Genomic DNA, 24,540 nt, shown 5'->3' with positions numbered 1-24,540 from the left:
CACCTTCAAGCATCCACCAGGAACTCCAAGCAGGCAAGTACTCGAGCTGATTTTCATGTGTATGTATGTATGTATATGTGACACTCAGGACCTCCAGTATAACCTGTAGGAAAGCCCCAGCTCACATGCACCAAACCGGGTGATACAAGCACGCCCTCCCCCACCCTTTCACTCCAGAGAGTTCCTGAACCTGAGCTGTGAAGTGAGCCTTATGTCTCAGGCTCCCTCCCAATCAGAGAGGTGATATTCATATAGCAAAAACCAGTTTTAGCCACCGGGGATCAGTCCACTGTGGCCTCCACTCTGCATCTGGCCATTATAAATACAGCTCTGATATCAGGATTCAACATAACAATGAGCAGAGACTAATTTTTAATGCAGTCGGTATAAAAACATGAATGTGTTTTAATGTGAACCATGATGTTTAAACACTTTTAAAGCAGTTTAGCATGTTTTAAAACCGTTTTAATGAACATTATCCACTGAGTCATCATTCACCCAACTTTATTTTTCATTAATACAATTTTGGTATAAATAACATATCAGCCTTAAAATCAGAGGAAACAGAACAACAGAGAATAAAAAATACAGATGAAAGTATCTGCTGTCTGTTATCAGCAACATTTAATACAAGCTGAGAACAGCAACAGAGACGCAAACACAGTGACAGAGAATCCAGAAGCCAGTACAGAAACGATCACACCGACTCCATCGCAGGACTCGAACAGCTGATCTGAAACACATTACAGAAGCCTGCTGTTACAAAGATATACGTTTGTAAACACACTGATCATAACCTTTAGCAATCAAATCAGAGTCTGTGGCCTCACCTGGAACATGGATCTCTTCTTCAGTCACATGGCCCATCTCCTCCTGTGTGGCCACGCAGTGGAAGAGGTTGGTGTTTGTCCTGGTCACCGTGATGAGGAGGGTGATGTCATAGCGGCCGTCTCTGTGTGACACCTGTGGCTCCTCAGCAGGAAGGATGTTTCCATGGCTGTCCCTCCACTCTACTCTAGGCTTCGGAGACGCACCTCTGACCTCACACCTCAGCTGCACCCTGTACTCCGTGATGTTCAGGATCCCAACAAACGGCTTCGGAGCTGCACCTGTGAACACAGCATGAAGCTACAGCACAAGGAGGGTGATGTTTCAGCATTCAGGTGAATTTTAAGGTGGTTTCTGGTTTAGTGACCTCCCAGTGGCATTAGCCTTCAGCTCACACTGAGGTGGTTTGGCTGAGTGATGGTAATGAGAATGTCACAGACTGAAAAGGATGAAGAGTCCACTCAGAGACCAGCTGCTGTGTTTGAGCTTGCTGTAACGAGCTGACGTGCCTGAACTCCTCCTGCTGTTATCACGATAACAAACAGCAGCACTGGAAGATAAGCTGTCCCTCTGCAGAGTAGAAGGCTGTTAAACTGAAGTGTGCTGAGCATGACCTGTGACATCTTCATTAACCTGCAATTTGTCCAATGATTTCTTCTGTGTGTAATACCAGAAGACCAATTCTTAGTGATATCTCTTAGAAAGAAATGTCTTTGTTAAGTTTTCACACCAACATTGCGGTTATTTGAGAACTGAATTTCTTTGAAGCAGTAATTACGTCTCCTTCATTGTTGTTTAGCAGATATTTCAGTGTTTCTCTCCACTCCATCCCTGTGACGGGACAGCAGGGTAAAACATGATGACTGCAGTGAAAAAACACTCAACACTTGTATCTTTAAATCTAGTTGTTGTTTGCCTCATCAGTGACAGTTCTGAACCATCTAAAAATGAGTGGGGAAAACGAATCAACACCAACATTAAAGGGATAATTCACCATTTTTGGATACATCTAGCTGCTGTGTTAAATCAGTAGAAGAGCTTTACTGTCTCGGCATTAGTGTTCTTACCGTTTTCATGTCCTGTTGTTACTGCAGTCACAGTCAGAAGAAAGAGGCACAAAAATAAAAGCTGCAGAGTTTTTGTCTTAAAAACAGAAGAAAACATGACGCGGAGTAAAAACGTTCCTCTGTGCTGCGTCGATCACGCTACTGACGCTCAGCAGCGGATACTCTGGTCGAGTACGTTTACGAAACAAGCCTCAGTCACGAGTGGGAGGAGCGTGTGTGTGTGTGTGTGTGTGTGTGTTAGTTCTGTTAAGCTTTGCATAAAAAAACATCGTTTTCAACAATCCAGGAAAATAAATTAATGAGTACATAACGACATAAATACAAACTCATGAGTGAGAACTTCAGCGCTCACACTTACATGTATAGAGTGTTTAATATAAAAGGTCAGTAAGAAGAAAACAGACATGTTTCAGCGCCGGTCCTTCCTCAGAGTTTCATGAAACATGTGAACACACGTCTCCGGCTCTCGCTGTAAAAACCACAGATTACAGATTAAAGCCTTCGAGGTCTGAACTCGTTTCTCTCCTGTTGACTCTGAGCTGTTTCAGTGTTCCTGACATGGAAGCTACAGCGTGAACGACACCATAAACCTGTATTAGGAGGAACGATCTGTGACTTTCAGTGTTATGAAGGAGGTTCCCTTTTGACTGGTGCACATCACCATGGCAACATACACTGAAGACCTAACCTACTGTGAAATCCTAGAAGGAGGGTCCAAAGACTTTCCTGAAGAGCATCAATTTAAAAAAAAGAATATTTTCAGACCTGCTTTTCTCCTGTTAGCTGAAATTCTGTCTTCAGGCTAAACTGTATCACCAACACAGCAGCTCTTTTCCAGTTTTACTGACCAAAGCACTCAAAGCTCACACTCTGCTGCTTTTAACTTGTAATATAAATAACAGGAAAACCTTCATTTATCCCATATTTAGGAAATTTATTTATTTTATTATTATTATTTTTTTATCTCTTCATATTTTTCTAAAGTCATAGTTTTACTTGCTGTGTAAAATCAGTTGCTCTGCTATCAGTAGACCTGTCCGTGTCCGTGTGATTGGTCAGAGATTGTCAGTGACACTTCTCTTTACTTTGATCAGCTCTGGGCTTATTTATCAAACTGACAGCCATCTTTGCCTGATTGATGATAAGTGAAACCAGATAAGGAAAAGATATCCTGACTAAGCTGAACCTGCTTCGCAGTACAACCTCCACTGTTTACTGTTGTTATTTAGTCAATCAATAGTACTCAGGTAGAAAATGTGCGATTATGTCACCAGCAGCCTGGTGATACAATGCAGGCTGTATCCAGCCTGCATTGTATCCGCTTTAATGTTAATGTTGTTTACACCAGATTTTCACCCGAGTATTCAAATATGACAGCAGAAACTGAGACTCATCAGTCCAGGCAACATTTTTGCAGCTTTCTATTGTCCAGTTTTGGTGAGTGTGTGTGTGCAGTCTCAGTTTCCTGTTCTTAGCTGACAGAGTGGCACTTAGTCTGGTCTTCTGCTGCTGTAGCCCAGCTTCTTCAAGTTCTTAGATGCTCTTCTGCACACTTTAGTTGTAACAATAGGTTATTTTACTTCTTGTTGCCTTCCTAGCAGAGAAAGTTTCCTTCCTTCCTTATTCCGATGCTAGCTGTGAAATTCAGCAGGTTGTCTTGACCATGCACATGCTTGACTGCATTGAGTTCCATGAAATGTAATTGGCTGAAATTTGCATTAACAAGTAGTTGAGGAGGTGTACCTAATACAGTGGCCAGCAAGTGCACACTTTGTATGAGGTTCAACAAGATTTTTTTTAAATTCAGAACTGTTCAGTAAAAATGTAAAAATTGTAATTTTGCCTGCCTCCAGGTTTGACGCTATAATGCTTTAAAAAAAATAAATAACTGTCTGTGCAGTGAGTTGAAAGTGAATGATTTATCTATTGTGGAGTAAGTACCACAGGATGGCGCACTTTAACTGTGTATGGTAAGGTCATGGATTGTAGTGATTCAGACAGCAAAAACCTACATGGTAAATGGACTGATTCTTCTATGGGACTTTTCTACTCTCAAACGCAACACACAAGCACTGTCTTCTATGCTGTTAAGTGCCTACTAACTACCATTTACACTCTGATGGATGCCAATTGATGCATCGGAGAGCAATTTGGGGTTCATATCTTGCTCATGTATTTGGCATGCAGACTGGGGGGAACCACCAACCTTCTGATCAGTAGATGACCTGCTCTACCTCCTGAGCCACAGCCGCCCCAGCAGTGAAAGTTCCTCCAGTGTTTACTGTTATCTCAACTGTCGGTCACGAAACTGACTCACACTAATTTGTGATAAAACAACAAACAAACTACTAATTAAACTGAACTTATTAAAGATGGGCAGCTACTCTAAACCAAAACTAGCCTCAAAGTTACATCAGTTTCAGAAAAAAACATTTTATTTTCTCTCTCAAACAAAATAAAATAAATTATTGGCCTGTCTGGAGGCCTTATACCACTTAAAAATGTCTTTCTTTTCCTTGAGTATGAACTCCAAATTCAAGTATTTGTTTCAGTGAAGATGTTTTTACAGCTGATCAAATTTCACTGCTGGGAGTATTGTGCCAAAGATGGTTAATTTTATTTCTTAACCAGCTCCACATCAGCCTGATTTTGTCATTTTTAAAATGAAAAAATAATACTGTTACTTTTTTAAATCTTTCTATTAAATTCGTGTCATCCTTTTCCTGTCTGTCCTTTTGTTTCTGCGATGTTCCACATTTGATGTTGACGTTATTTTTGTTGTTACCCAGCAGTTTGTAATAAAGGTCGTTCAGTGTGACGGGAGACTGCAGATTAAATTTAACGTCCATCACTTTTTCTGTTTCTCTCTGTGATGATGGCAGATTAACAACAGTTAAAATGTTCCTCTAAGTATTTCCTCACTTTGCTGTACAACGCGCTGTTTTGTTTTTTTACTTTTGCTTCTTCACACAGCAAAGCTCTCCATCACAGCTCAGTGCTCCATCTACAGGTGCATCCACAAGAAGCTGAAGGTGAAGATGTTGGAGAGCAAACAGATGTAATGATGGACAGTGCAATTTGAAGATAATATGGTTTCACTAATAAACATTACTTCTGTACAAAACAAATGTACAACACAGAGCAATTATTTAGAAAAGTATTTTTATTGAAAAAGGTGCAAAAGATCCATATTCTATTTTTGAAAATATACAAGAAATGTGGTTTAGAAAAAAACATTTTCAAAAATAAACGTAATGGCTGCATGCCAATGATATATGAGCGACTGTTTAGGCACCAATTCATTTTTCAGTAAAATGACAAAAACTGTCATTATGAATTCTTTTAAATGTTAATATGATGCTGTTACGACAGCTTTCAAACATTGCTCAAAAAGATAAAAAATAGAATAAAATTTGAGAATGAAATCAAGGTTCAGGCTACGTCCACACGTACCCGGGTATTTTTGAAAACGCAGATTTTTCTATGCGTTTGCACCTTTCTTTCACACGTAAACGGCGTTTTCGGTCACTGAAAACGGAGATTTCTAAAAACGCCTGTCAGGGTGAATATTTTCGAAAACTCAGTTTTTGCTTTTATGTGTGGACGAGGAAAACGGAGAAAACGCAGCGTCAAAGGTGTGCGCCTTTTTTGACGTCACACTGTGCGCCACGTTATTGTTTCGGTGAAATGAATTTCTACAATATTGTTACTGTTACTTGTACTCTCTGCAGTGTTTAAATGCTTACATATACACACACAGTTACTGTCCCTCCACACATACGACTCGGTTCTGCTTCTATGCCCCAGCTTTGTTTACTATTTCCCACCGACGCTTCTAGACTTCTGTTGGCCAACAACATCTACACGGTTAGGAATATATCGCCACCTGTTGCTTTGACATGTTCTTAGCAGCGTTTTCCTTCATTTCTGCGTTTACGTGTGGACGGGATTATTTTTTAAAACGAAAACGGAAAATCTCCGTTTTCAAAAATACCCGTGTACGTGTGGACGTAGCCTTATACACTTGAAAAACAAACTGACATATTTCCAAGCAGAAAACACTTTCATTCTGAAAAGTCATAGTAGCCGACTGGCTGAACAGTGCCTTTAAAAATATTTACTGTACAACAATTATTTACATGGCGTAATTTACATGACAGACACACACAATGTTATGAGCAGAAGCACAAGAAAAAGTGAATAGGTCAATACAAGTGCAATGTAAAAAAAACCCCACAAACATTCTTACATTTAAACAGTACAACTCTCTATAAAAATAGCATGTAATTACCGTATTTTTGGGACCATAAGGAGAACTGGATTATAAGGCGTATTAAGCGAAACAAAAACAGTCAGATACATCAAACTTCACTCAACTCATTAACAGGCCAATCACATCCCTTCTGCTGTGATTGTGCTTTTTCACTGCAACTTTTGTAATGTTCAGCCAGAGAACAACAATCAGTATCCTGTCAAAGTAAGGAATAAAAATCATAGACTTAGTATAAAGCCTCACAAATATCTTCAAACTCTAGGAGGCTGTGTTACGACCCGGCTCAAAAGTCGCAACATAAAAAAGGAGATGAATACCAGAGTGTTAGTCAGAAGAGGTTTTATCTTAAAATGGCATAGCAGGTTGGCTAAAATAGCTGGTACCACCAAGGCAAAGACTAGTGAGCTCTTCAGGAAGCTTGTCTCAGGTATGCTTTTATCCACACCTGACTAGGTGTGGCCAATTAGCACCAGCTGAACACACTGAGCAGATTAGAGGCTGCAGAGGGACATAACACCTCCTCCCTTCAAAGGGTTCCTCTAGGACCCCTAAATTTATTAAAACCCCTCTGAAGCCTTCAGGTCCTTGACCCACAAACCTGGAATAAAAGTAAAAGCTAACAGAAGCGCAGTGTTCACATTAACACGAAACCAAAAGTGGCAACAAATAACCACAACCAAGTGATCTATTGTCTCTACCACACAAATGGTCACATACAAGTGGCCTCATACCACAATAAGTTACTTTAATCCAATTCAGTAAAGCAAGCATACTAGTGACCAACCACAAAATGGAGAGCTATGGCCACACAATGATCACATCAAGGGTGGCTCAGCACCTGGCCAACACCACTCACAAGTGATCCAACCAAAGTAGCCATATTCCCCACAACACTAAAGGTCACAGCACAAAACACTCACCACACGAGGATCTCATTAGCATCCATCAACACACATTATGCCAACTTAAAAACGACCTATCCGCCTCAGCTACAGACCATAATTAACAAATTGTCTCAAACCTCTTGCCGAGTTTGGTGCCACTTGTTTACTATGTGCAACTCCCAGCCTAAAATGCTAAAAAAACAATAAAACTTTACCTGTCTAGTCTTCAGTGGTGTACCGGGCTCGAGGCAACTTTAAACGCAAATTCAAGGGTACCGAACCAAGGGTCCCACCAAACCCTCAAGCGTACCCCCATCCAGGATAACCACCAAACACAATAAACTAAAACAACAAAGCAAAACAACAAACAAGTGCTTCGATGGAAGCACAGCCACCCAGCTGAATGCTTGGAACGGATGCGAGGGAATGCACAAAGCACCACATACAAACACCGGGACATGAACACACGGTAATTATATATGCATAAATGCTGACAATGACAAAGATTTATAATAATAATGATAATAATGGATTGCATTATGCCCTCAAAGTGCTTTATAATTCCACTATTCATTCACTCTCACATTCACACACAGGTGAAGGCAAACCACAGTTGTAGCCACAGCTGCCGTGGGGCAGACTGACAAAGGCGAGGCTGCATCGCGCCATCGGTCCCTCTGGCCATCACCAGTAGGCGGTAGGTGAAGTGTCACAACGACCAAGACTGTCCGAGCCGGGGCTCGAACCGGCAACCTTCCGATTACAAGACGAACACCCAACTCTTGAGGCACGATTTCTCACAGAAGCCTAAATCAAACCTTAGTTTTAGAGGTATCAACATTATTAGTGTTCCCTTTGCAGTTCTCCAAAAGCATAGCATAACACAATGCTTCAGGGATTACAGATATTTAAAAACAATTCTGATGCCAGCAGCAGGTTAGATTTCAGAAGGTGAACTGTGCTGGACATTTGATCTAAGACAGTTTCATCAGATTGCTTTAGGGATTTTACTTGAATCAATGTAACAAGTTAATCCACCCACTCTTTTTTTAAATTAATGGTGTTATTAATTGTTGAACCCATTTACACACACACACACACACACACACACACACACACACAGATAACTTCATCTATGTACACAGTGCTTTCTAACTAACTGGCACATACACACGGAGAATCTGTGTTTCAGTAGTTTGCCCATGAACAGTGTGAAGTAGCTGGGGATCAAACTACTGAACCGTTCCTTAGAACTTGTAATTCTTCTGGGCCTGTCTCAGAACCTGGTGCTGTTGTCTCCTCTGAGGAACTGTTTGCCCTCCCAAGGCGGCCTGAAAACACATTTTCATGAAGTTAACTTTTAGAAATCTTACAGAAATTATTTGCTATTCCAAAAACATTTTAATCTCATTCTAATTCAACACACACAGACAGAAACTGACTCAAAGTCTGTATCCGGGTTTAAGTGGGTCAGCGATTTATTTGCCAGGAATCAAAGAAAACCTGCAGCTAAACCTATAAAATTAAAAAGTAATTGAAGCAGAATAAATACAAAACGAGTAGAAAGCATCACTCTAAAATCAGATTAGAATACTTTAAAAACCACATACGAGGACAATCCCAAAAGTAAGATCTCGAAAACAGTGGTGACGTAGAGAAACTGTACAGCTGTTGGCCACATTGTTGTAGTTGGTGCTTCCTCCACTCCCAAATAAGCATGCGCGGCTTTGCTGGGAAGCAGACCAGGAGTGACATGTTTAGCTGCATGTTCTCCTTAAATTGCTGGCTGTCTGAGTGGTGTCCCAGAAACGATGTGGGCTTCATAGATAATTGGCAAACCTTCTGGAGGAAACCTGGTCTTGTTAGGAGAGACGGCATCCATCCCACTTTGGATGGAGCAGCTCTCATTTCTAGAAATATGGACAAATTTATTAAACCCCCCAAAATATGACTATCCAGAGTTGGGACCAGGAAGCAGAGTTGCAGTCTTACACGCCTCTCTGCAGCTTCTCTCCTCCTGCTACCCCCCGAAAAACCATCTCCATAGAGACTGTGTCAGCTTCCAAACAGACAAAAAACAAACTAAAAACCAGCAACAAACAACTTAAACATAAAAAATCAAAAAGAAAGAACAGTACAGTATCCACATCTGAACCAAAGAGTAAAACAGTGAAATGTGGATTATTAAATATTAGGTCTCTCTCCTCCAAGTCTCTGTTAGTACATGACTTAATAATTGATCAACAAATCGACTTGCTCTGCCTTACAGAAACCTGGTTGCAGCAGGATGATTATCTTAGTTTAAGTGAATCAACACCCCCGAGTCATTCTAACTACCAGAAACCTCGAAGCACAGGCCGAGGGGGCGGTGTGGCAGCAATTTTTCACACCAGCCTATTAATTAATGAAAGACCAAGACAGACTTTTAATTCATTTGAAAGCCTGATGCTTAACATTGTCCACCCCAGCTGTGAAACTCAGAAACCAGTCTTACTTGTTATCATCTATCGTCCACCTGGGCCTTACACAGAGTTTCTGTCTGATTTCTCAGACTTTATATCTAATTTAGTTCTGAGCTCAGATAAAATAATTATTGTGGGTGATTTTAACATCCATGTAGATGCTAAAAATGACAGCCTCAACATGGCATTTAGTCTGTTATTAGACTCAATTGGCTTCTCTCAAAATGTAAAAGAACCCACCCACCACTTTAATCACACTCTAGATCTTGTTTTAACATATGGCATAGAAACTGAACATTTAACAGTGTTTCCTGAAAACCCTCCCCTGTCTGATCATTTCCTGATAACATTTACATTTACAATAATTGATTACACAGCAGTGGAGAGTAGACTTTATCACAGTAGACGTCTTTCTGAAAGTGCTGTAACTAAGTTTAAGAATAGTTTTCATATAAAAATAGTTTGCTGCTTTATAAGAAAGCCCTCCGCAAAGCCTGAACATCTTACTATTCATCACTGATTGAAGAAAATAAGAACAACCCCAGGTTTCTCTTCAGCACTGTAGCCAGGCTGACAAAAAGTCAGAGTTCTGTTGAGCCAACCATCCCTTTAACGTTAACTAGTAATGACTTCATGAACTTCTTCACAAATAAAATTTTAATCATCAAAATTGCTCAAAATGATCCCACAGATGTAATATTATCTACAGCTACTCTTAGTACCATTGATGTTAAGTTAGACTCTTTTTCTCCAATTGATCTTTCTGAGTTAACTTCAATAATTACTTCCTCCAAACCATCAACGTGTCTTTTAGATCCCATTCCTACAAAACTGCTCAAAGAAGTCCTGCCATTAATTAATGCTTCGATCTTAAATACGATCAACCTATCTCTAATAATCGGCTATGTACCACAGGCCTTCAAGCTGGCTGTAGTTGAACCTTTACTCAAAAAGCATCTCTAGACCCAGCAGTCTTAGCTAATTATAGGCCAATCTCCAACCTTCCTTTCATATCAAAAATCCTTGAAAGAGTAGTTGTCAAACAGCTAACAGATCATCTGCAGAGGAATGGTTTATTTGAAGAGTTTCAGTCAGGTTTCAGAGCTCATCACAGCACAGAAACAGCTTTAGTGAAGGTTACAAATGATCTTCTTATGGCCTCTGACAGTGGACTCATCTCTGTGCTTGTCCTGCTAGACCTCAGTGCAGCGTTCGATACTGTCGACCATAATATCCTATTAGAGCGATTAGAACATGCTGTAGGTATTACAGGTACTGCACTGCAGTGGTTTGTATCATATCTATCTAACAGACTCCAGTTTGTGCATGTAAATGGAGAGTCCTCTTCACACACTGAGGTTAATTATGGAGTTCCACAGGGTTCAGTGCTAGGACCAATTCTGTTTACATTATACATGCTTCCCTTAGGCAGCATCATTAGAAGACATAGCATACATTTACACTGCTATGCAGATGACACCCAGCTCTATCTGTCCATGAAGCCAGATAACACACACCAATTAGTTAAACTGCAGGAATGTCTTAAAGACATAAAGACCTGGATGGCCGCTAACTTTCTGCTTCTTAATTCAGATCAAACTGAGGTTATTGTACTCGGCCCTGAAAATCTTAGAAATATGGTATCTAACCAGATTCTTACTCTGGATGGCATTACCTTGGCCTCCAGTAACGCTGTGAGGAACCTTGGAGTCATTTTTGACCAGGACATGTCCTTCAACGCACATATTAAACAAATATGTAAGACTGCTTTCTTCCATTTGCGCAACATCTCTAAAATTAGAAATATCCTGTCTCAGAGTGACGCTGAAAAACTAGTTCATGCATTTATTACTTCCAGGCTGGACTACTGTAATTCATTATTCTCAGGATGTCCAAAAAACTCACTGAAAAGCCTTCAGCTAATCCAAAATGCTGCAGCAAGAGTCCTGACAGGGACTAGAAAGAGAGAGCATATTTCTCCTGTTTTGGCTTCCCTTCATTGGCTTCCTGTTAAGTCCAGAATTGAATTCAAAATCCTGCTCCTCACATACAAGGTCTTAAATAATCAGGCCCCATCTTATCTTAATGACCTTGTAGTACCATATCACCCTATTAGAGCACTTCGCTCTCGCTCTGCAGGCCTACTTGTTGTTCCTAGAGTATTTAAAAGTAGAATGGGAGGCAGAGCCTTCAGTTTTCAGGCCCCTCTTCTGTGGAACCAGCTTCTAGTTTGGATTCGGGAGACAGAAACTATCTCTACTTTTAAGATTAGGCTTAAAACTTTCCTTTTTGCTAAAGCATATAGTTAGGGCTGGACCAGGTGACCCTGAATCCTCCCTTAGTTATGCTGCAATAGACGTAGGCTGCCGGGGGATTCCCATGATGCATTGAGTTTTTCCTTTCCAGTCACCTTTCTCACTCACTATGTATTAATAGACCTCTCTGCATTGAATCATATCTGTTATTAACCTCTGTCTCTCTTCCACAGCATGTCTTTTATCCTGTCTTCCTTCTCTCACCCCAACCGGTCGCAGCAGATGGCCCCGCCCCTCCCTGAGCCTGGTTCTGCCGGAGGTTTCTTCCTGTTAAAAGGGAGTTTTTCCTTCCCACTGTCGCCAAAGTGCTTGTTCATAGGGGGTCATATGATTGTTGGGTTTTTCTCTGTATCTATGAAGCGCCTTGAGGCGACTTTTGTTGTGATTTGGCGCTATATAAATAAAATTGAATTGAATTGAATTATACTCCTGAACGATAGGTGTGAACACTCAGACAATATTGCCACATAAGCGCTGATATAGGAGGAGAAATCGTCAAAATCAGAAGCCAAGACTTTGTCGAGGGTGTTGTGCAAAGTTTTTTCCACAAACTCAAGTTTTCAAACTGTTCCAACGACTCCATCTATGTATCCTTATATCTCTGAGCTTCTGTGCTGGAACATCATTAAAATGGCAGGAAAAACAAAATCGTACACACGTGTGATGGTTCACTGCAGCGGCCAGGGCAACAACTTATTAAGTTGCAAAATCATGAGACCAGCGGACGCACCACAAAGATTGTGTTGTGTGACACATGATGTGATGTGAAAATCAGTGCACAACACAACTGACACGTCGAGCATAACCAACATAACTTAGCTACACAGCATGTACCTGACACCAGTACCTGCACTGCCATCTTCAAATCCACATCACAGTTATACTAATTCTCAGGTTTATAATATATTTGCTGCTCTCAGGTGTTTATAGTGCAGGAGAGTCACATGTGCGTCAGCTTAAACATAACGTGCAAATGCAGCAACAGAATGATGATATACCATGTTTGTACGCCACAACACTTTCAGCAACAGCCTATTCACATTTTTAAAAAAGGTCGGGTGCTGTGTCAGTCTTCAAGGCGACAACAATAAACAGTGATACTGAAGTCAGGTTCAGGACAGATTTCTCCTTATCTGTCATTACTGACAGAACCATAGATTTCAGTGATATCTTTAAAAAATGTTTATGGCAAGTTTAAACATGTTTGATAGATGCTGAGGCTAACAGATGTTTAGCTACACAGCTTACAGATGTAGACAGAAACCTCAGTACTCACCAGGAATATCTCCAGATCTGTTTCTCATCACAGGCTCTGCAAGACAAATAATAGGCACATGACTATGGGCTCAAATTGTGGTCATAAATATCTTGTACTTGTAAATCAAATGTGTATTTGTGAACTGAGTTTTGTAACCTTGTGAGCTAAAATATGTGAACATTTTATGTTTTTGTATCTACAGATGAGAATTTTTGTGTGTGTAAAAAAGATTTGTTTGTAAAAAATATTTACACAAGTTACACATTTTTTGTTGAGGTCTGGTTACAGATACAAAGCAAAATACTACGAGTAAAACTCTGTGCTCTGGTTTCCTGGCTGTGTGTGACTCTCAACTTACAAGTACAAATTTTGACCTGATTTTTCTTGCTTTCACCTGATTGAAATACAAATACACATTTGATTTACAAGTACAAAATATTTATGTCATGTGCATATTGTTGTCTTGGAGAGCCAGTGATCAGAGATCGCTTTGGAGATATTCCTGGTGAGTAATGATTTCAATTCAATTTATTTTGAAAAGTCTGAACAGGATCTTGAGCTTTATTGTGAAAGGTTTGTGGAAAATAAACAAGTGGACACGCGATGGTGTTACCGTCGTTGCTGCTAACGACAACGCATAAAAACAAGCGCTTGTCCGTCCGTAGTGTGGTTATATTAAATATAAGAGAAAGAGAGAACTTTAAGAAATGAATATAGCCACTACAGTGACCATCAAAATGACGAAAAAATATTGCCGTAAACAGTTTATTTTGCGACACCACGAAACAAACGATAGTGTAAAATGAAACGATAGATGTTTTTATATCGTCATCCAATATATATCGTTATATCGAACAGCCCTAATGCTGCGGACCTCGGGGGGAAAGCAGTATTGTGGAAATGACAGTCTTCACTAGTGGGGATAGTAACAAAGCTTTCTTTGTTATGAATTAGCGATACATGTTTCTATTGAACATTTGAAGATAAAACAACAGAAACTCTTGTAGAGGACATAAAGTCAGAGATAGAAACGACATTACTACAATTACATGACTAATAATGGTAGGGCTGTTCGATATAACGATATATATTGGATGACGATATAAAAAAAACGTCTATCGTTTCATTTTACGCTATCGTTTTTTTCTCGGTGTTGCAAAATAAACTGTTTACGGCAATATTTTTTCATGGTTTTGATGGTCACTGTAGTGGCTATATTCATTTCTTAAAGTTTTCTCTTTCTCTTATATTTTATGTAACCACACTACAGACGGACAAGTGCCTGTTTTTATGCGTTGTGGTTAGCAACAACGACGGTAACACCATCGCGTGTCCGCTTATTTATGTTCCACATAAACCTTTCACAATAAAGCTCAGGATCCTGTTGAGACTTTTCAAAATAAACTGAATCACGTGAAAGAGCAGATTAATTACTGATGAGAAGCAAAAAAGAGCCGTCAGGTGCTAAAAAATAAACCTTAGACTCAAACGTTAGAACAGGCTTTTCCCCCGCAGCACGCCGTGTAATAAATACTCACAAAGAAAACGGCGGCTGTTACAACTTATGTCTAAAAATGTATCGTTTCATGCATCGGTTAAAACACTCAACTCCAGGTACATGACGCCCAGCTGGAAACACTTCACGCAAGTCGAGCTGATTCACAGAATTTACAGAAAATGTTACATTTTTGTGATTTATATCGTTATCGGACGATAGAATTCTTATATCAGGATATGAGATTTTGGTCATATCGCACAGCCCTAAATAATGGTATTTCTAACCACTGATATACCACAATTTTATCCTTTCAACAGCTACCGAAAGTTAAGGAACCTCGCTTGTATGTCCCCTATGGGATATTTACATAGAGATCCTCCAGCTTCAAACTGTATTACCCTCCCAGGACCCGAAGCTCAGTAAAGCACCCATCCAACAGCCAAACCCATCTGTTCTCTGATTGGATTGATACATTTGTGATTGACATGACATTGACCAATCAAGAAAAATCGGGTCAAAATTTGTACTTGTAAGTTGAAATCCACACACAACCAGGGAACCTGAGTGCAGAGTTTTACAAAGGGCTCTAGACTAACTTTTTGCCACGGTTGCATTGTAACTTTTTTTTCTTAGGTACACCAGCACAAAAGTTAGGCGCACCCAAATTTTTCAACCGCATTGCTTAAGACCGCAGTTTTACATGCTCACTTTTTTGTTTGGGGGGGGGGGGGAATTGCTGTCCATAAGGACAGTATTACTTTGTAAATGATTAACTAACAATCTTGTCAACACAAAGTTCTTTATTTGGAGCACAGTTCTGCAAGAAAGATAAGTTACTGAAAAAGTGCTTGTGCTTAAAGTGCTTTGGCACTCTTTGGCAATATTGGCCTGTATGGTCTACAATATTGTAGACAATGTTAAACTTAATCATCATCTCGGCTCCTCTGACGACCTGTTTCCTGTTGCATGCTGCTGAAAGGCAGTGGGGAGAGGGAACATTTGGGCAGTGCATGTATCGCAGCATATAATGTGTTTTCTGGATACACTGCTGCTTTTTCAGCATTCAAAGATTGATGGCTCCGTGTCAGAGCACTGGCTATGAATTTCAGACGGATCAGGCCTTAACTTAATAAAAACGTTATCAATAGTTCTTTTCATCTTTTCTTATTACCCAAAGCTACATCCACTCTGTCGGGCCTAGGCTACTCACTAGGGCTGGGTATCAACACTGATTTCTATAATCCATTCGATTCGATTCAATTTTGCCTCAGACAGTCAGAAATATTACAATTCTGATAATTTATTAGATAACCTTAAAAATATTCTGCAATTTTGCATAATTTAACATAAAAAAGCAACATAAAAAGTATAAATTTCATCAGTATTGAACAGCAGAAATTAGGCTTTGTCGTCCAAGGACATTTAAGTAAAAAAAAAAAAAAAAAGACAGCGGTCGACAGCGCTGTAAACAACGGTAGACTGGTGGGTAATAAGCAAATGAATAATGCAGAAAACAGAGATTTGAGATGGGAAACTGTTCTTGAAGTACACAGAGAGAGAGAGCTGTGCATGAAGTGGGATGTTATTGTGGTGGAAACAAAACAGCAAAATAAGACATTTATCAAATGTGAATTGTAGTTTGGATCTTCTTTTGCTGCTGGTTCAGTGAATTTTGGTTGGAGAGAGACAAACTCTGCAGCTCAGAATCGAGCGCAAAAAAGACGTAACCACTGCGCGGACCCGACACATCAGAATCAGTGAGCTGTCAGCTTTCAGCCCCGACGGCGTGTCCGTGTTGTCGGGTGAGAAAGCTGAGAAAGAGAAAGCTGATTCTGATGCGTCGGGTCCGCTCTGTGTTTACTTCTTTGTGCAGAATCCGTTTACCTACTCTCATTTGTGGTTTGGTGGTTTTAGAAATACTTTTGTGAGCTTTAACCTGAGAATCTGGCGTTTCTGGCAAAATACAGTTATATTTAAAAGTCAATTCAGGATTTAATGAATCGATATCGCTTTATTCAAGCTACTCACCTCCCTCGCTGGGGCTGATTTTTAGCTCAAGAGCCTCATGATTAAAAGTAGATTCTTAATCCAAACTTAATCATTGACTGTTTGATTGACTTGAATTTATGATCCTAAAGCAGAGACCCTTTTTGCACTGTTAGCCTTTATTTCCAATTCACATGTAATCTAAGTCTACATGCAAATTTGAATTTGTAATAAAATTGTTGCTGCGTTTGCACACCATGTTTAATAAAAGTACATTTAAGCAAATGTTAGTGAATTTGTATTTTGTTTTTCCACATTCTGTACAACTGAGTGTGGACAAAACAACATCAACATTTAAAAAAAAATTAAAATATGAGTTTTTAGAGAAGGTTTTTTTTTTCAGATGCATTAAAACTAAAATACTCACCAACAACAAGTTCAATGCTGAATGTTTGTTTTTGCTGCAGACGAAAATCACAGGTGTAGACTCCACTGTCAGGCACCACGGTATTTTTGATGATGATGGAGGCGTTACCAGACTGCAGCTCTAGTGGAAAATGTGACACCCGTCCTCTGAAGCGCTCGTCTTGATCTGGAAGGCCATTATAGTAATGAAGGCCTCCATCGTACCTGAACACCGCCTGTTCATTTGGATCAACTTTCTTCCAGTTAAACAGATTTTGTTCAATGTTCTTCTTGGTGCTGAGTGAGCAAGGCAGGATGGCGTTACTTCCTTCTAGTACAACCACTTTGATTCGTGAACCTGAAAGAAAACATTTTTTAATCATAATGGGGACCAAATGGGAATAGTGAGCAATGGGGTTCCATTGCTCTGTAAAAACAGGTTACATGTATGTTAAACAATAGCCTGGCTGCTGGCTATTATTTTTTAGAATAATTATAATAAAGTACATTTAAGCAAATGTTAGCCAAGAAAGTTCTCCACAAGACAACAATGAGACCAGATCTATTTAAAGCTTACTTTCAGAGTAGTTTAACATTTGTTAAATTTTTATTCCATTTACAGAAACATTTCACTGTCCTTTTCTACAGGTTTAGATAAAAATGTAATTACTGACTTGCCGTTGCACTCCTGAAAAGTGGTCTGAAAAGCGTTTCATAAGAACTTTACAGTGAAGATGATTTCAGAACTTTTAGGTATAAAAATGCCGTAATACTACTGTATTACTGGATCACTCTCTCTTTTCTGATCTCACTACAGTCAAAGTCGCTTTCAGCTGTAAATGCAACCTGTTGCATGTGTGAAGGTGATTAGTTATGTTGTTATAACCTAAGTAAGGAGGCTTAGAAAGGACTCCTCTCTTTAAAATATTTCTTAGCCAGCTTAGAAGCTACACCACACAGAATACACCTGAATGAGATGAAGACAGGTGTGAACAGTGAAGGTGCAAGGAGGAGAAGTAGTGAAAGTAGAGTTTAAAGACTTTAGGTCAACCTTCCAAATGCATCTGACAGTGCAGGCGGCTTTTTATCTTAGTTAACTTTACTAATTAACTAAAACTGGATGATGATGACGTTTAGCGAGGCTTTAACTCTTTTTTTTAAGCAAAATGTGTCCTTTAAGGTTGAGTTTTTAGTGACACAATAAGTATAAGAAAGCCACTTATATAAAAATGTAAAGTTTAAAATATATACAAATATATTTGCACAAGTAGTTCAGTAAGACATGAAAGCATGTAGTCAGACCCAGCATTCATACTACTTAGCTAACTTAGCATATAGCTATATGCTAAGGTAGCTAAGTAGTATGAATGCTGGGTCTGACTACGAACTTATATCCGTAAACTAAAAATTAGCATTGGCATCCTTACCGGGTTCACCTTCAGCTGATGCAGATAGTATCAGAACGGCGAGACACAACCACAAACACTCTGATGCTGACAACATCTTTAAAAGATTCATTGTCCGACAGGTCTCTTAACGTTAGCGCTTATGACTACAGAAGCTATCCTCCGCCTTAGCTATCAGGCTGAATATAAGTCAAAATGACTGTGGATAATTTTGGAACTCCCGAAAAACAATCCCAATATAGAAAAAGTTAGTAGACTACAAGTTAAACGAATTTCTACAGCTGTAGGGCGTAAATGGCACCAAAACAAAAACTTCGTGTTTGTTTACGATTTCCGGTTGCTGCTGCTGCTGCTGCTTCTTCTTCTTCTTCATAGGTTTATTGGCGGTTGGCAAACAGCAAAATGGTGCATTACCGCCACCAACTGGTGTGGAGTGTGGACCGAAATGACCAAAAAAAATAAAAAATAAAATAAAATATTCAAATTCTCCCGAACAAATGGGTCTGCCTTAAAAACCAAAATACAGCCTGATAGCTTTCACTTATAGAGCTCACGCGAAATAAATCAAACAAGTCCAACTCCACTTTCATATAGTCCAGCTTTTTGATCAGTTGTCTCCTTTCCATATACTTCTGACAATGCAATGAAACATGTTCTATTGTTTCCTGTTCCCTGCTGCAGTCACACTCCCCTGTACAGTGTTTACCTATTAAAAATAATGTGCTATTTAAGCCAGTGTGTCCAAATCTCAGTCGAGATATAATCGTCTCCTCTCTCCTGTTTTGTCCTGTACTTCTCATTTCCCCCATTTTCCTTTGGTTGTTGAACAACCATCGCCCTTTCCTTTCCTCCTCCCATTGCTTTTGCCACCTTTGCTTCATTTTGTGTCGTATTCTGCTCTTGAGCGCCGTCCTACTCACAGTAATAACCAGGGCTGGACTGGGACAAAAAATCGGCCCGGGCATTTTGACTACAGACCGGCCCACCAGGTATTATAGGAAAAACCATAAATCCTTTGAATGAAAACAAACGCTGTTGACACAGTGATGTACACTGTCTTGTTGGTATATATGTATCAATCTAATAAACGTAAACCTACACCATCCTCCCTATTCTGGTATTCTAAACAGTACCCGAAAGTAGACTGCTTGGTCGAGTTAACCTCCTAAACTATCTACAACACATGGTGAAAACCTGAAATTAAGACAGAGGAGACTAGAGGTGAGACATGATCATTACTGATTACTGATGACAGATTTAGATATATTTTAATAAACCATTCATTTGCCACATCAATAAACAGCATGGCAGGGCAAAATATTTTTTCTAACATGGCAACCTTTAAAAAGTGAAAGGAGACAGAAAGACAGGTGAGAAAGAATAAAACTTAATTGACTTTTTGATGGCATTTTACACACAGTACTGGTACAGAATCTAGAAAATGTGGGAAAATACTGGCATCATATACAGTACTTAGCTACTTCTGAAGAAATTATGTTGGGACCCTCAAAAAAATTACTATGTACAATAATGGATTTCCATACATTTTACATCAGATGAAAACGTTTGTTGTAAGATTCAGATTATTAAGATTATTCATTCAAAGTTTTTAAATGACATAACAAAGAAAAGTATTTCTTTGTGCCCCCCTCTCCCTGTTAATGCCCTACCTGCCCCCCTGGCAAAACTTTGCTAGACCCGCCCCTGCACAGTTACCAGCTGTCAGCTACAAAGGATCTTGGTGTTATTTGTCTCTCAGAAACAGTTCATAACTTCCCTTCAACTCATTCATGTCACCTAAAAGGTAAACCTGTTTCTCCATCACCTGTTCAGCTCTGATGATTCAGTAAGGACATCTCCTGGTTTCATCTTCATGTTTCCCTCTCACCACATATCCAAACCGACATCATGACCAGCAGCTTTACAGCTGTGGCTCCAGCCAACATCAGCTGATACTAGAAATGAATATTAAATAAATTCTAACAACAGCTGATCAAGCTTAAACGTGCCGGTTTCCTCTTTCTGGCACAAAGTGGGAGATAAACAAACACGAGAGAAAAGCCGATCAGCTGATCATTGATCAGTTTCATGATTGAAGTAGAAACAGGAGAGAGAGGAGAGAGAATGAGAGGAGAAGAGGCAGCTGTGCAGCAAAGACACAGAATAACTCCAGCTTTGTGTCTTTTTCATTCTAGCTGAAGTCCGGGACAAACTGTTCCTTTTCACCTCAATAAGAAACGTGCAATATTTTCTCTGAATAAGAGATGATTCTGTTTTTTACGAGACGGTTGGAAACTCTAATAACTAATAAATAAAATAAGATAAAACAAGTTCAACATCAATAAAATCATAGCACCCACCATAGCTGGACTGGCCATCGGCCCACCGGGCATTTGCCCGGTGGGCCGATGGTGATTTTTCGTTTTTATGGGCCAATGGTTTTTTTTTTCGTTTTTTTTCCGTAACGATATAAACACTGAAAGGTGGTGGATTGGCCAGATGAAGGGAGATGTGTAAAAATAACTCAGTTGTTTGGTGGTGGCTATTGCAGAGCTTCCACAGATTCAGTAACATTAGCAAGTGGTGGAGGCCAGCAGATGCAACACGCTGGCAGGTGGATGACGGAAAGGCAGGAGGAGCAGAGACCCGAGGCGGTGAACTGAACTTCAGGTAAGAAGTTATGACCTGCAGTCTATCTGGGTCAGATATAAACCAAGTTTAGGTGGAGTTTATTTTCATTATGCTGACTTTTTACAGTCAGTTACAATAACTCGTACTGCGTACTAGCTAGCAAGACAGAGTTTATATACAGCTGGGTGGGCTGGGAGGGAGTTATTTCATTAGGCTGCTCAGGAAAGCTGGCCTGAACCATCACCCTCTCACCCAGGCCCACAGAGGACTGATAGAGAGCATCCTCACCACAAGCATCACTGTCTGGTATGGGAACACCACACAGGAAGAGAGAAAGGCTCTGCAAAGGGTCATAATGACTGTGGAGAGAATCGTAGGGACAAAACTTCCATCCATGGACTCTCGCAGACCACGCCCCGCCACACACATTAACCAGGTAAAATATTTAGGCAGAATTTTGCAAATATCTATTTTTCCTTTTTTAGCAGCATAGTGCTTTATTTCCAATTATTTTTTAAAAGTCAGGTCAAGGCTCCAAAAGCCTAAAGGCATATAAGGGTGGCGGCTCACAACAGTTTTTGTTTGCTACATGGATCATTTTAGTTCAGCTGGGTGTCTTTCCTTAGGTTATATTTCTTTAAGAGTTCAAAATGTGTTAATTACATAAATAAAATGTAATTTTCTCTGTAGCACTTCATGGATTTCATAAGCAACACAACTTACTTATTCACACAAAGCATAAAGGTAAAAAAACAATATATACAGTGTTATCTTCATTTTAGATGTCAAAAAGTTTTTGCGGCTCCCAGTGTTTTCGTTTGCGTGGAAACCGGCTCCAAATGGCTCTTTGGGTGTTTACGGTTGCTGACCCCTGGTCTACACAACCCACAATGTGATGTCCAAGTATGTGGACCCGAGGTCCTAGGAGGTTAAAGTTAAATCTTTGTGTATAAATAAATATCAGGATCATGATCAGTGTTAACACAAAGTCTTGGCAAGCTTTAAATGCATTCTGACTTGTCTTTGGGTCAAAAGTGCTTTTTCCAACTTAAAACTCTAACTTCCAAAATTGAACCTAAAATTAGAAAGAGGGAAATATTGCCTTTACATTATTTTCAAACCAATCCAGTCTCAGCACAGGTGGTGATATATTCATACATTTTATTTTGAACAACAGGATATTAAGTGTTTTCAGCGCAAAGTTCCCAACATTAGTGACTCGGAGGACACCTCATCTTCTTATCTATCACAGCTTATTCATTTTTACTAGCTCAACATTCAGCAACAAAAAGATGTTTTTGTAAATAGACAATACATTTTTACAATGCAGTGCATTAAAACTCAAACGAATGGACAGATTTGGTGTAACAATCAGTCATGATACCATCACATGGCAATGAGGCAGAACAACCAGTGCTTCTCCAAAATAATATAATACACCACTGTACACCATACATAAGCATAAATAATATAAAGCAGGGCAGAGCAACAAATTTTACTAAGGGGCTACATGAGAAACTCTTTCGGAGTTCTAAACCTGAACTTAATACTGCTCAATATTAATTTCATCCCTTTATAAAGTGCTGCTGGTGAGAAACAGACTGTTTCAAAATGTCTAACAGACGTATTAAAACGATTTTTATTTGCGATTTAAATCTACATTCCCCAAATAATTGTGAAAAAAGTATGTTTTTGAAAAACTTTATAAAAAGTGCCATACCGTTTGTAGTTTAGTTACTTTATCTGCAGTTTTCAGTCTTTCTATTTCTCTTATTGAACAAGAAAAATCAGACTAGAAGAATAAAAGTCCAGCAGTGATACGGAGTTAAATTTCTCACCATTGAATAAAAAGTGGAATAAATTGATTTTGAACTTTCACCCTGATTAATTTTCCTTTTCTTTTTCACATCAGTTACATGGCTCATTTTTAGTACCGACTTATTGTACTTCTGGTTTAAAAATACAAATTTCAGTTCCCCCCCCCTCTAGACAGATTAGCATGACAGTCCTCCAAACACGTCAGAGAATGTCTTATTGGGTTTTGTGGAAAAAAAAAAAAAAAAATCACAAAGCTGGTCCAAACCGCTGAGTATGTGTAAAGCTTGGTCCGTCCTACTTTTGCATAGAAAAGATTCAGATGTTCCCGCTCTGACCTCTGAGCTCAGAGATAAACTCAGTGGATATGAGATACAATCCATTTCCCTTCGTTGAGTTTCTTTTTTAGCTGCATTAACATTTCTGTTTAACTCTGTCAAACTGGAAGTTACTGGAAAATGGAAGCCCTCATGTAAAGCTTTTTGTGATCAATCTTCTGGTCCAACAAGTCACTTGATCATTCTGGATCCTTTTGGTTTGAGCTCATTCACCGGTATAAAACACTAAAAATATGAAACTTTTTGAAACTTCTTTTACATACTGTAAGTGGTTTTGGATTTAGTAAATTGTTATGTTAAACTGCATCATTGTAATGCCCATTTGTCAATACTAGAAACGTATTTACCAAAACCAGTACGACAAAAAGAATGTTGTTGTTTCACAAAGATCTCCTATGAATGTATGTGTATATTTTCCCTGTATATAAAAACTTAAAAATGGATAAAATGGATATCCAGTCACACCCAAAATAACAGCAAAGATTTTCCAGTAGCACATGGAGTATAGTTAAAAACACATTTTTTTTCCTCTTGCATAATTTCACATGTGACTCTGAGTAAGACTTAAAAAAAAATTAAAAGAGTGCCTTGCTTTGCAAATTTAGAAAACAACAAACAAACAAAACAAAAAGTGTAACTGAGCACCTTTTCAGAAGTTCATTGTCTACAGCAGTGCAGTCCTATGCAAAATTGAACTTGATTGTAAAAGCCAAGGAGAGAGGAAGGCACTTTTTCTCACCACAGATGCTCCCTGGCTGTAAATGTCACTGAAAGCTCCAACTGTGGCAAGTAAACTAAAAAGCTGGCACAGATTTGATATCCACACACAGGATATCAATTCTTTTCTCCACACAAGATGGAGATCTTCTGGCACTTTTAAAGTTGTTGAAGTGGCCGGCTTGATTCCCCATTACACGAACCGTTAGTCTTCGGAGTAGAAACTGCCAGGGGAAAAACAAAAGAATAAAACAGAAATGACATAACATCAGCACCTTTATGTAATACAGAAATCATTACTGGTTCTGTCAATAACACTTGCAAGTATCTTTCAACTGTCTATTCTCAAACATGATGAGTAAGTGGAGACTGAAGAGTTTCCCTGGGTTAAAGCAACCACGGGATTTCCTTTGTGTTTAACAGCTGATTTAAGCCTGAGTCTGACTCTGGAGTCAGTCAAACATACATCTATGAAATCACCTCATGACATTTACGATTTTAGTTTCTAAAGCTAGCTTCAGAAGGCAGCCGATGAGGAGAAAGAATATGAACAGGCTTATTCCCCCTTATTGCACCACAAATGTATCCTCCAGGATTAGGTTGCTAGTGCAGGTTCTACTGTAACATCCTGCGGTATCTGATGGAGAACATTCAGTG

General features: G+C 39.3%; 3 protein-coding genes across 4 annotated transcripts in view; all 3 read right to left on the bottom strand.

The window, feature by feature from the left end:
• LOC146387779 (butyrophilin-like protein 1) overlaps nucleotides 1-24,540 on the bottom strand; it is a 413,480-nt gene that overhangs the window by 318,629 nt on the left and 70,311 nt on the right. The window lies entirely within an intron of this gene.
• On the bottom strand, nucleotides 491-18,744 carry LOC146387781 (butyrophilin-like protein 1). Of its 2 annotated transcripts, XM_084929615.1 has the most exons (5): nucleotides 18,404-18,744; nucleotides 16,999-17,334; nucleotides 13,106-13,141; nucleotides 831-1,109; nucleotides 491-733 (listed from the first exon to the last, which is right to left on the bottom strand). In XM_084929615.1, exons 1-5 carry the CDS (start codon nucleotides 18,492-18,494, stop codon nucleotides 615-617), a joined length of 861 nt encoding a protein of 286 aa, XP_084785741.1. In that variant the 5' UTR covers nucleotides 18,495-18,744; the 3' UTR covers nucleotides 491-614. The 2 variants fall into 2 exon arrangements, with proteins under 2 accessions (XP_084785741.1, XP_084785740.1); XM_084929614.1 differs by lacking the exon at nucleotides 13,106-13,141.
• Nucleotides 22,158-24,540, bottom strand: part of LOC146387780 (immunoglobulin superfamily member 10-like) — a 31,943-nt gene continuing 29,560 nt past the window's right edge. The window contains exon 7 of the mRNA XM_084929603.1: nucleotides 22,158-24,107. Coding sequence (XP_084785729.1) covers nucleotides 24,043-24,107 — 65 coding nt within the window. The 3' untranslated portion in view covers nucleotides 22,158-24,042. The remainder of the gene's footprint in view (nucleotides 24,108-24,540) is intronic.

This window comes from Perissodus microlepis, chromosome 5 (assembly GCF_051167445.1).
Source record: "Perissodus microlepis isolate ML-2025 ecotype Zambia chromosome 5, ASM5116744v1, whole genome shotgun sequence".
NCBI classification, from domain to species: Eukaryota; Metazoa; Chordata; class Actinopteri; order Cichliformes; family Cichlidae; genus Perissodus; species Perissodus microlepis.
The sequence above is the reverse complement of the archived record's forward strand: the minus strand, read 5'-3'. Positions and strand labels throughout refer to the sequence as shown.

Bases quoted from the DNA above. Each gene is read 5' to 3' on its own strand.
- LOC146387781 (XM_084929615.1), bottom strand. From the start codon at position 18,494: ATGAATCTTTTAAAGATGTTGTCAGCATCAGAGTGTTTGTGGTTGTGT. The intron at 17,335-18,403 runs GTAAGGATGCCA...GTTTTCTTTCAG, and splicing joins ATCAGCTGAAGGTGAACCCG to GTTCACGAATCAAAGTGGTT. The intron at 13,142-16,998 runs GTGAGTATTTTA...TTTGTCTTGCAG, and splicing joins CAGCATTGAACTTGTTGTTG to AGCCTGTGATGAGAAACAGA.